This window comes from Plasmodium yoelii (genome assembly GCF_900002385.2).
Source record: "Plasmodium yoelii strain 17X genome assembly, chromosome: 13".
NCBI lineage: Eukaryota > Apicomplexa > Aconoidasida > Haemosporida > Plasmodiidae > Plasmodium > Plasmodium yoelii.
Genome location: NC_036185.2, coordinates 1,068,945 through 1,080,978, shown reverse-complemented (window position 1 = coordinate 1,080,978; position 12,034 = coordinate 1,068,945). Strand labels below are relative to the sequence as shown.

Here is a 12,034-nt window from a genome sequence, read left to right as displayed (position 1 = left end):
AAAAGGGGAAGTACTAGGGCCCACCAAGGCGAAAAAATTTGGAAGGTAAATAATAATCTTGTGTCTATATGTTCACACAATTACACTTATGTGTAATATATCTATATACTCTATATTTGTACTTGTTTTTAAAAAGCACATATTTTTCCTCAATAACTATTCTATTGAGAAGACAGTGCCCATTATTTATGATAAGCTCATTGCTATTGAAAAATTGCATACACAATACACATATAATATATCATTAACGTCGAAATAATAAATAAAAAACAATTCTTTAAGAATGTATTTAATCTAGTGTGATATATGGCTAAATAACATGCTTAACTATTAAAAATGATGCATATATATATACATACACACATATATAGTATGCAAATATATATATACACGCACTGTCATGTTAAAGTTATCCAAATAAAATTTCAATAATAATACATAAAAGATTGAGAAAAATCAATGGGATTTTAAAGTATATTCTTATTGTGTAGAACAGCAATTTAATGTTATCAAAAATATCATTACTATTCAAACTGATATCTACCTTTTTATATTTTTTTAATTTCTTTTCGTTTATAATTAAAACACTATTAATCAGCAGTACTACACTTTCGAATAATAAAAAAACATACATACTCATTTTTAAAAATAGTGAAAAACAATAAAAATAAAAATAAAATAATTTACAGTAAATTTCATGTATTTCAAAGGTTATTTTTTTATTTCCATTTATTTTGTACGGATTTTAAGTATTTTATTTTTACATATTTCTATTAATATTTATTTTCATATTATTTGCTATATTATATTTGGTACTATACGCGTTTATTGTTTACCTTATTAGCTTTCAAACATATATATTTTGCAATTTTATTTTTTGTAAAAATGAGTAAGATAAAGGCGAGCTAATAAAAATTAATATATTTTTATGTATTCTATTAATAAATTTAAACATTTTATTTATTATTATTTTTTTAAATTAAAATTAGCGTAAATTTACAAAATGCTACGCATGCTCTCATAGAATATGAAAAAGCATTAAAATTAAAAATAAAATAAACACAATATGAGAAATACATAGTATGAGATGAAGAACCACGCATACAACATTGTACACATTACCATCGAATCATAAATATTTAATAAAAGTAAAATTTAAAAATATTTTGGTTTGCATATTAGCATATAAAAAAAGGAGAATAAAGGAAAACTTCCTAAACATAAAATACCAATTTAATAAAAAATTACAGAAAAAATAAAAATTCGAAAAAATTATTTAAAAATGTAAAAAAGAAAAACTTCTATAAATCAAACATTACCTAGATTCCTCCAATATAAACAAAGGTATTATAGAATATATAATATCATAAAGATAAATATACACATGTAAACGGCCAGATGATGGAAAAATGGAAATGATATTTACTTTTTAATAAAAGAGTTCTTAATATTTTTGGTTTTTAAATCGCTTAAATGGTAACGATCTTTTAATGGGTAGTTATGTTTGTTATCATTTATGCCCTTTTTTTGTTCTTTTTGAAAAAATTCTGTAATTTTTTTCATTTCATCGGGTGTCAGCTCAGTATTATAATCTATATAGTTTATTTTTTTGGATAGTTTTGAAAATTTTCTGTTACGTTTATATGATGATGATACATCATAAGTATCTTCGAATGAAACAATATTTTTTTTTAATACATGCTTTGTTATAAATTTAATTTCTTCTTCAGTTACATAATTGGAAAATATTTTTATTTTTTTAATTTGCTTACATTTAATAATTATTTTATTTAAAAATTTTAACATTTCCTTTTTATTATCGAATTCATTATATTGCATTGACAAAACATTTAAGTAATCATTTGTATTCAAATCTTGAATATTATTATTTACATTGAATAAAAACGAGTTTCCTAAATTGCAATTATCCAGCCTATAGAGAAAAAAATAAAGTGGTAAAGTAATAAATATATGATATAGAAAAATAACATATATAAGATAAAACGGATAAATATTGCTTAGTTTTAGGACTGTATTTGGTTCTTGGTGTCTTATTTATAGAGTTATTATAATTTTTAGCATACATGACAATCTTGGATTTCGTATCATTTAAAATAGAAAAAAATAATTTATATGTAGATGAGTTGGCTCCTATACTCAAGTTATTTAGATTAATTTTACTAAAAAAAAAATAAGTATATATATGTGTGCATAAATAACTAGTAAACTGTTTAATTTTTGTCGGGGTATATTTCACTATGCATATCACTTACACATATGTAAACATTATATACAAATTTATTGACTTACAAATAAATTGAAAAGTTGGAAATAAACTTAATTAGCTGATCTATTTGTATATCGGAAGTAAATAAATTGTTATTTAAAGAAATATTATAAACATTTATTTTATAAGAATCATTTTTGATTGTGTTGAAATATAAGATATCATCATTCGTTAAATAACAGCAACTAAGATTTATATTCTTTACGAAATTTTTTTTGCACAGATCCAAAACATAATGAATTTCTTCAGCCGTGACGTTGTAGTGATAAAAATTCAATTCCTTAAAGGGGAGAAAAATGCATTATATTTATTATACAATTAATAGATGTGATATAGTTATAAAAACATGGGTTGGATAAACATATATATAAATCCGTATTAAAGGAGTATGAAATATTATTTAGCATTTTTTTGTCTATTACATTTTTAATTCTCATGGAAAAATAATCTAAAATATTTTTATTTACGATTTTATTGGCATTAACTTGTTTGTTATAATACATTTCAGCATGAAAGCTACAGGAACAAAAAAAAAATGTTTAAATTTCTATTGTTTTCCAATTTTGTTTACTATTTATAACTTGTCTTTTTTATGATTACCTTTTTTTAATTAAATTGTTAAATATTGTGACGTGATTTTCGCTGAAAAGGTTTAGTTGTATATTTATTTCTTTTTTATCATGTAAAGCTACGATGTTCAAAAACCTTTGATATCGCCTTTTAATAGTTGTGATATTTCTAATTGTGTATAATTTGTTTTCTGGGGGCATAATATATAAATACTTAAGATATAACTCAAAGGTGACATTGGAAACTTTGGACTAAAAAAGGGATAAAAAGGATTTATCAAAGATAAAATAATATAACAAAAGAAACACCAACATAAAATATGTTCATAAAATATGTTCATAAAATATGTTCATAAAACGTGTTCACAAAACATGTTCATAAAACGTGTTCATAAAATATGTTTACAGAAAACGCACACATATATATATTGAGGATAACTTACGTTTTCTGTCAACTCAGCAGTACCCTTCAAATTACAAAAAAGGTTATTTTTAACATCATAAATATTATCAAAATGGAAAATATCCGGTACTTGCTTATTATATTTGTCCATTTCAATTAATTTCTTTTTTCTTCTAAACGCAAATGATACATCAAAAATATTTTCTTGAACTAAATTTCCACATATATATAACTTTTTAAAATTTTTATTTAATGTACATAACGTTTTAATTAAAAATATTATATCATAATATGTTAAATTATTAAATTCGATATTTATATAGTTTATAGGATATATTGTGTTTACTTTTCGGTGCTCCAAAGCATTTATTATATTTTTTATATTATCTGATCCAATATTACAATTTATTAAACTTAAAAAGGTTATGCTTGTATTTAGTAATAAATTTGTAATAAAATATTCACCTAGTGGATTTGATAAATCGACAAAATCAATAATTAATTCATTTAATTTTACGTTTTTCTTAAAAATATCTATAACACAATCTATGTCTTTTTTTTTACTATCAAATGTTAAATCTAAAAATAACGGATTTTTGGATAAATTTAATGTACTGTATTGTTTAATATTTGGAAGAGATAAAAATTCACACAAATTTTCAACATTCATTGATCTATTTGCTATATTTATATTATTAATATTTTTTAAATTTTTTAAATGGAGACATATTATAGAATCTGCAACTTTATCATATTGAACATTTCTTAAATCTAATGTATCAGTTTCATATAAAAAAAATGTAGCTGCATTGTCAATAGTACCAGATGATATATAATTTAAATATTTAATATATTTAGCTAATAACATTCTTTGATTTATATTGTTATAAATTATTCTTATCTTATTTTTATCACCAGACAAACCAAAGATACCGTTATTTTCATTATTATTACCCATGTCTATAACTAATTCTTCTATATCATCCGTTTTTTTTTCTATAGTTGTTTTCCAATTTTCATTTATTTCGAATGAGTACGATAAATCTTCTTCTTTTATAAAATTGCTTCTTTCATAAAATTTTATATTGAATATGAGCATTTCCATGAGCATATGTCTTTTGTTCAATGTCTGTGGTTAAAAATCGTACAAGGTAGTATAAAGAGGAAAAAATGAATGAGAAAAAATATGAAGAGAAAGTTAAAATGAGTTTTTTTTTATTTATAATACATAATCGCAATAATTCAATTATGCATATATGAAAGTGCATGAAAATAAAAGATTAATAATTTTGTGTTAAATGAGTAAAATAACAAATAAGGAACGCAATTCTCTTAACTTTGATACTAAGTTTTTCATAATGTTTTTTTTTCTAATTACCTTTCCTTTAGAAATATGATAAAAATCCACAGTATCATAAATGTACGTAACATTCATTTTGGGGTCTTTAGGGTAAAATATTTTCTCATAAGAATTATCATTATAATATGCTTCTCGTATATTTAAATATTCAGAAAATGAAAGTGTTAAAGAAGAATAAGTATATTCTGAACTATTAAGATCCTCGGTATTCTTATCCTGATCATCGAACAATTCTCCTTCTTCTAATTCACTTAATTCGGATTCTTCTTCGCTTTCTTCTTTTATTTCTCCTAAATTAAAAAAAAATGCAAAAAAAGAAATATGAATATATATGCGCAGTGGGTTTCCGTTTTTTTAATGAGACATATTGGTTATATATTTGGTATAAAGACAAAAATTAGCACATGCAACAAAAATTAATGTATATATATATATGTGATCTCCCTTGTGATATATATAAAATACGGATGAACAAATAAAAAAAATCAGCTATATATGTACAACTTATATTTCTTATTACATACCTTTCTGTAATTGAGCTAACAGATTGTAACCAGTTTTTGATGAGTATTTAATAATTTTTTTGATTTTCTCTTTTTTAGTTTTTTCTTTCTTTATTTTCATAGGCTTTTTAATGTATTTTTTCTTGTTTAATTTTTTACATAAATAAAATTTTAATTTCTTTAAATCTCTTTCATGGTCATTATCACTTTTTTTTAACATTTTGTATTTTTTTTTTAAATTATTTATACTTCTATTGTCTAAATCATCAAAAGAAATATAACTATCAGTTTTATAACTTTCTTCTTTTTTATTTTCCATTTCTTGTTCATAATTATTTTGTTCTTCTATAGTATTTTCAGACAAACGTAGTAAATTATTTAGCCTCATTTTTCTAAGATTTTCTTCTTCTATAATATCTTCTTTCGCTTTATTATTCATTTTTTTCGCTGTGTAAAAAAATTAAAAGTTAAATAGGTTAATAAAATATATTTACATAATGAATAACATAATTTGAAATAATGAAAAATTTATTGATTTATTTAATTTTACTCTTAATGTCGTAAATGTTAATTCGTTCTTTCTTGAATTTTTTCATCAAATTATTAGTAATTCGTGTACAATATCCGTGGGAATAATAATTGTCCACATAGTTATACTTTTGTAATAATTCCTTTTCAAGTTTTATCTTTTTTTTATTCCATCTTATTTTTTTTATTTTTAAAACTGGTTCCACCTTAAAAAAAAAAATCACAATATTTACAATGTGTAATAAATATTTAATATTAAAAAATATTAGTATCTTAATATATACACCCATTTATTCATAAAAATGCATTGAATTTCATGGGTAATGATATAACGAATAATAACATAATTCAAAGATTGAGTATGCTTTCTGTTTTTATTTATTATTTATATTAGAATTGATGAATATTCTTTTATAATCATAGATATGCATCTATTATAAAATTCTTAGACAGTTGTATATACAAATTTGCTTACATTGTCGCCGAGATAAGTATCATGTTTTTTAATACTTTGTTCTTGAGGTAAAAATATGTTCATAGCGAAATTTTCGGGAATAAAATGAGTAATTTTTTCTATATTTATATTTTCTTCATTATTATAAATTGATTTATTATTGTCATAACTTTCGTTTTTGAATTCTCTTTTGCTTATTGATCTAGATATAAGATTGTTATTATTTTTTTGAGACGCATATTCATAACTATCTGATCCTGATTCATGTGAGCAATTTATATCATTATTAAAGTAATTGTAATAATGCAAATAATCGGAAATGATATATCTATTATATTTAGTATTCTTATTTTTTTTTTTAATAGCATTGAGATTATCATTTTTTCTAACTTCATTCGATTGTTTCTAAATAAAGCAAATTAAAATTAATAAATGTAATGGAACATAAGCACATATTTTACGTTTTAATTGTATTATAATAGTGTGCTATTCTTTACAATATATTTATTTATTTATTTCATGAATTAAAGTTCTTTAATATGCTTACAAATTCATGGTTATCAGATTTAATTTCCTCTTTGGGTCTATAAAAATAATAAATCAGATAAAAAAATAAATATAGATGTATCCTGATGTATTTAAAGATTGTTAAATAAAGACACATTGTTATTTAATAAGAGTCATGATAAACAATTTTGAAATATTACTTTGTATTGTCATATGTCTGAGTATCTTCTTCAAATTCTGTTAGCAGTTTGGAGAAATTCCAAAAAAGGAAAGAAAAAAATCAATTATATTAATGTTGTTTCATATGTATAGTTCATATAATTATTAATGTAAAATAATACATATTATAGAATCAATAATATATTTTTTTTTATCCTACTATTATTTAACACATCTAATATTAAGTTATCCATTTTTGTTTTATCACTAATAAAATCATATTTTAAAAGCATTTTTTCATATTTGTCTGGGATAATTGAATCCTTAAGACTTATATCTTTTAACTTTGTTTCTTTCCGTTTTTCATCCTTTTCCTTTTCTTTTTCAATGAAATACAAATATCTGCTATTACTGGTCCAGTTTTTCATGCTATCTAAAAATAAATTAAGTTATCAAATTATGTATATGCAATATATACATATATTTATAAATATGAAAATATTTGTATATGATCTAAATAAATCTTCTTTAGACATTTTTACCTTCATATTGCAAAACATCATTGTTATAAACAAAATGTTCAGTAGGTATTCCTGTGTTAGGAATCTTTTCTTCCACCGATTTAGTTACGTAATATTCATTTGTTGCATTTATATATTGGTTATTCGAATAGTTTTCTTCATTTTTATAAGTTGAATAATATTTTTTTTCATAATTGTTCATATGATTAAAGTCTATATCATCTGTAGATATTTTATCCAGATTATTAACAAAACTTGTATCTATGTATTTGTTCTTTTCATTAAAGTTTCGTTCTCTAAGAAAAGTTTTTATTCACAATTTAAAAGGAAAAGTATTTTATTATGTGTATGGACAAACATATATATAGTTGCGTGCTAATATATATCTAGCATTAATCCCTTTTTTTAATAAATTTAGTCTCTCATCAATTATTAAATTTTTTATTGTAACCTTATGTAAGATGGATCTATGATTGGTATGCTTTGTGTTTTATTCGTTACAAATTTTAATTCGTCATCGTTTTCTATTAATTAAAGGGCGTACATAAAAATGCATAATATTTTATATATTAAACTGTTATATACATGTGTGTAAATGAGCTTATTTTGTTACCTTTCTCTTCGATGTTATCAATTTTTTGTATATAATTGTTCTCGCCATCGTAAAATTTGGTTACGTTATCATTTGGTATAATGGTGACGTTTGGATCTACAAATTAGTTTTGAAAATATGCATATATATATCCACAGATGCATATATGCATATCCCATATCATATTTTTAATTTTTATTACCTATGGATACATCTTTCTTCTTATTGAGGCAAATGTCCGTGTTCTCAGTTGCATTTACGAATAAGTCTGTCCAGAATATGAATAAAAAGAGAAAAAATATATAACACATGCATGTATTTTATAGTTATATTGTGTTTATATATCTCGAAATGAATATTTAAAATAAAAAAGCAGGTATTCTACTTTTACGAATATGTTGTATAACAACCATATAATGTGCAAGTTACTTCTTTATGTATATTTTTTATTTATTTCGTTCTAACCATTTAACTTTTTTAGTTTGGCTTTTGATATGTTAATAGATTTGTTCATTTTTATGTGTATTTATTTTATTTCCTTTACAAAAATATTAGCCCTTAAGTAAAAGGAAAATTAAAGGCCAATAAATTTCAATACAAAATGAAATTATAAAGCCGTATACATATTTTGAATTTAATCTCAAAAAATGATTTATGAAAATATTAAGAATACCACTAACAAAATAGAATAAATGTGTAAATAAAAATACAAAAAAAAGGAGGCGAAATAAATAAAGCAAAACAATATGAAATAATATTAATTGAAACAAAGAAAAGACAATTATATTAAAAAAAAATGCTAATAAAATATGGGGCTATTCAAATTTATTCCTCTCTTACATTAATTTTATTTTTTTTCCAAAAACCAACCAAATTAATAAAATAATGATAGTGATAGTAAAACACTAATCATATTATTTGTAATATAAAATGAAAAAAAAGTGAAATTGCGAAAAAAACATTGTAATTTTCCTTTACACGTTTCTTAAAAAAGGGTAATGTGTTAAAAAAATAATAAATAATTATGTGTAAAAATATTGGAAAATATAGTTTAAAATTTGGAAGCTTTTGTTTTTGTTATACATATAATCCTAATTTAAGCACATAAAATATCGTATTTTCCAATTAACAGGACATTTTTTTTAGCATATACATTAGAATATTTGTAGTTACAAAAAATGTTTATAATCCTAATTTAATGATTATCAACATGTTATTCTAAAAATATATGTAATTTGAATTAGCTAACGATTTAATTATATGTATTTAATTTTTTCTTACTTGTTTTGCTTTTCCTATTTTTGTTTATGGTGAAAGTTTTCATTAGTTTTATCTATCATTTTAGTTTATTTTATTTGGATATATATTAATAATTAATTCCCATTCTGTTACTATTTCTTCCCAATTATAATGAAAAACAGGGTCTATTTGTTTTTAGACGATAAACTATTTAAATTAAAAGAGTTATATTTTTGTGTGATTTGCTCGAAAATAAAAAATGAATATAATATAAGGAAAGAAGTGGAATACTATGTTTGCAATGGATGCACACAAATATACACAAAAAATGAGGCAATAGTTTATTCTTATAAGTGTGTGCGATGTTTTAAATGCCCATTCTGTTTTAGCTGCTTAACAATTTCTCAAAGTAAATATGATCGTCCTATCTCGAGTTTTTGTACACTTGGCACCAAAACAACAAATAAGGAAAAAATTAATGAAACAAAAAGCAACACACATATATATAATAATGAAATAAGTAATGGAATAAATGATGAGTATATTGAAAAACATATAAATAATTCAACTAGAGAAGAAGATATAAATTTTATTAAAAATTCAAATGATATAAAAAATTTATATTCACCTCAGGATAGGATGCTCAGAAGTATGGATAAAATAAGTGAAAAAAACAATTTTGAAAAAGGTCATACATCAGATAACGAAAATGAAGAACAAATTAAGAATATTTTAACCATGACAAACAAAATGGATAGTAAAAATTATGATATTTTAAAAAATGGAGAACTTTTTTTTTATTTTAAATGCCCCTACTGTTTATGGACATCAATTAATACAATATTTAATAAAAAACTCGATGAATTAATCGGCGACATGATATTACTAGAAAATAATTGTATTTTTAGATGTTTTTTTAAAAATGTGTTAAATGAATTAATAAAATGTAATGAAAAATTAAAAGAAAAAAAAAATATAAAAAGAGCACACCTAAATACACATATATATATAGTAGACAATATTCATGATAATGAAAATTGTTACATTAAATCGCATGAGCTAGAGAATGATAATGATATTAATGGAATCGTTGGACGAAGAAAAAACAAAGAAGAAAAAAAAAACTCGTCCTTAATATATAAATCACAAATAACAATAAACAAAATGAGCTTGAAAGATATATTAAATGGTGAACATATTAAAAATCCTGAAAACTTCTTTGGGATTTTTGAATTAGAAAATGAAAATTTGAAATATCTAGACCCTGTTATATTTCCAAACCAAAAGGTCTTGTTTGATGCCAAAGAGGAAATAACTAAAACGGAAAAAGAATCAGTTCGTATATGCACCGGAATAGAGAAAGATATTATAAATGATGAAATAGAAGTAAAAAATGCAGAAGTTGACAAACGTGATTTAAATGATCAAATAAGCAATTCTAAAAATAAAGAAATGAACAATATAGTTATTGTTGATTCAAAAAAATATCTATCAATAGAGCATACATTTAATTACCCATATAATTTTTATAAAGATATTAATGAATTAAAACCATTAAGAGCAAATTTGTTAAGTAAGACATCAAAAAGATGTGCTGGTTGTAAACAATATTTATTAAAACTTCATAATTCAAATTTAACTTCAGGTGTTAGATTAAATAATTGTGCAATATATTTTTTACCTAGGATTTATATAAACGATTTTAATATTATAAAAAAAAAAAATGGAATTTTAAATTTTATTTTAATAAATCCTTTAGATGTTGAAATGAATATAAAGATAGTACCCGATATAGACCACAATTTTTCTAAGCATTTGAATACAAACAAAATCCCGATAAATTGTAAATCAAAAGCTAGTTCGTTTGAATTTGTAATGGATGGTTATGATGAAATTATAGATGAACTATTAAATGAACAATCAAGTAGTATTAAAGAAGTATTAAAAAGTAAGCATATTGTTATTAAAAAACAAAATAATATGGCCTTAATAATTATTAGTTTTATATATATTGGAAAGGATAATTTGACTATATCTACAGAACCCTCAAATAAATCTGAAGACATATCTGATTGTTTGGGTAATGAAACTATTAATACCAGTGATAATAAAGAAAAATTAAATTTGCCATTAAATTTAGAATGCTCATTTTTTGATAAGTCGAAAAAAGCACACAAAGTAAAATTGAATCTTATATTCACAAATAATATTAGCACTAATATATTTCGTCATTATTCTCTTAATGATGCATAATTTGTTCTATTTAATGATTTGGGCTTTTCGCAGTTTTTGCTGATATCCTTCGTTTTGTAGTACATCCTATGTGGTATATACTGCAAAATGGATGTTCATGAATAGGTATAATATTTATAGTATATTAAATTCCCCAATTTGCAACTTTTCTTTTTGTTTATATTTCCTCTCTAGGGACATAGTTTTTATGAGAAAGTATCTTCGCATCATAAATATATATATATATATGTGAATATTATTTATTTTAATTAATTCAATTTTGTTTTACAAGCTTCATTTTTCTTAATTCAATTATTTTTCCAATTTTTTTTTACGCCATGTGTTGCATTCCGTACGATAAAGCATTAGAATAATTAATTTGATTTTTTTAATTACAAAAAAGAAACAATTCAAAAAAAAAATATATTAATTAAAAAATAAATGTTAAGTCTGGTAATAACAACTTTTATTACCTTTAAATCTGCATGAATATTAAGAGCAATCACTGTCAATTTACAAATGTAATGCATACATAATTCATGCGTCGTGAATAATATATGAATCATCAAAGAAAATAAAAATTACATAGTGTTATGCAATGATGTGTTATGAAAATGTTAAAAGGATAATAATATAAATATATTTCCTCAAAACGTATAAAAAACATGCGTGTTAAAAAC

The 12,034-nt window shown here is 22.2% G+C and overlaps 3 protein-coding genes across 3 annotated transcripts; 1 reads left to right on the top strand and 2 right to left on the bottom strand.

The window, feature by feature from the left end:
- Positions 1–409: 409 nt before the first annotated feature.
- Positions 410–640, bottom strand: PY17X_1320800 (Yos1-like protein, putative; the record flags this gene model as incomplete). Its single annotated transcript, XM_022957079.1, has 1 exon — positions 410–640. One exon carries the CDS (start codon positions 638–640, stop codon positions 410–412), a length of 231 nt encoding a protein of 76 aa, XP_022813557.1.
- A 782-nt stretch (positions 641–1,422) lies between these two features.
- PY17X_1320700 (conserved Plasmodium protein, unknown function) lies at positions 1,423–8,397 on the bottom strand (the record flags this gene model as incomplete). The annotated part of the gene is made up of 18 exons (XM_022957078.1): positions 1,423–1,933; positions 2,085–2,180; positions 2,311–2,567; positions 2,710–2,803; positions 2,888–3,108; positions 3,300–4,388; positions 4,638–4,909; positions 5,144–5,569; positions 5,673–5,856; positions 6,126–6,509; positions 6,652–6,688; positions 6,812–6,848; positions 6,991–7,203; positions 7,313–7,587; positions 7,743–7,815; positions 7,905–8,000; positions 8,086–8,151; positions 8,349–8,397. The coding sequence occupies 18 exons, from the start codon at positions 8,395–8,397 to the stop codon at positions 1,423–1,425; spliced, it is 4,380 nt and encodes a 1,459-aa protein (XP_022813556.1).
- An 896-nt stretch (positions 8,398–9,293) lies between these two features.
- Positions 9,294–11,375, top strand: PY17X_1320600 (dynactin subunit 4, putative; the record flags this gene model as incomplete). The annotated part of the gene is made up of 1 exon (XM_720233.2): positions 9,294–11,375. The coding sequence occupies one exon, from the start codon at positions 9,294–9,296 to the stop codon at positions 11,373–11,375; it is 2,082 nt and encodes a 693-aa protein (XP_725326.2).
- Positions 11,376–12,034: the final 659 nt, after the last annotated feature.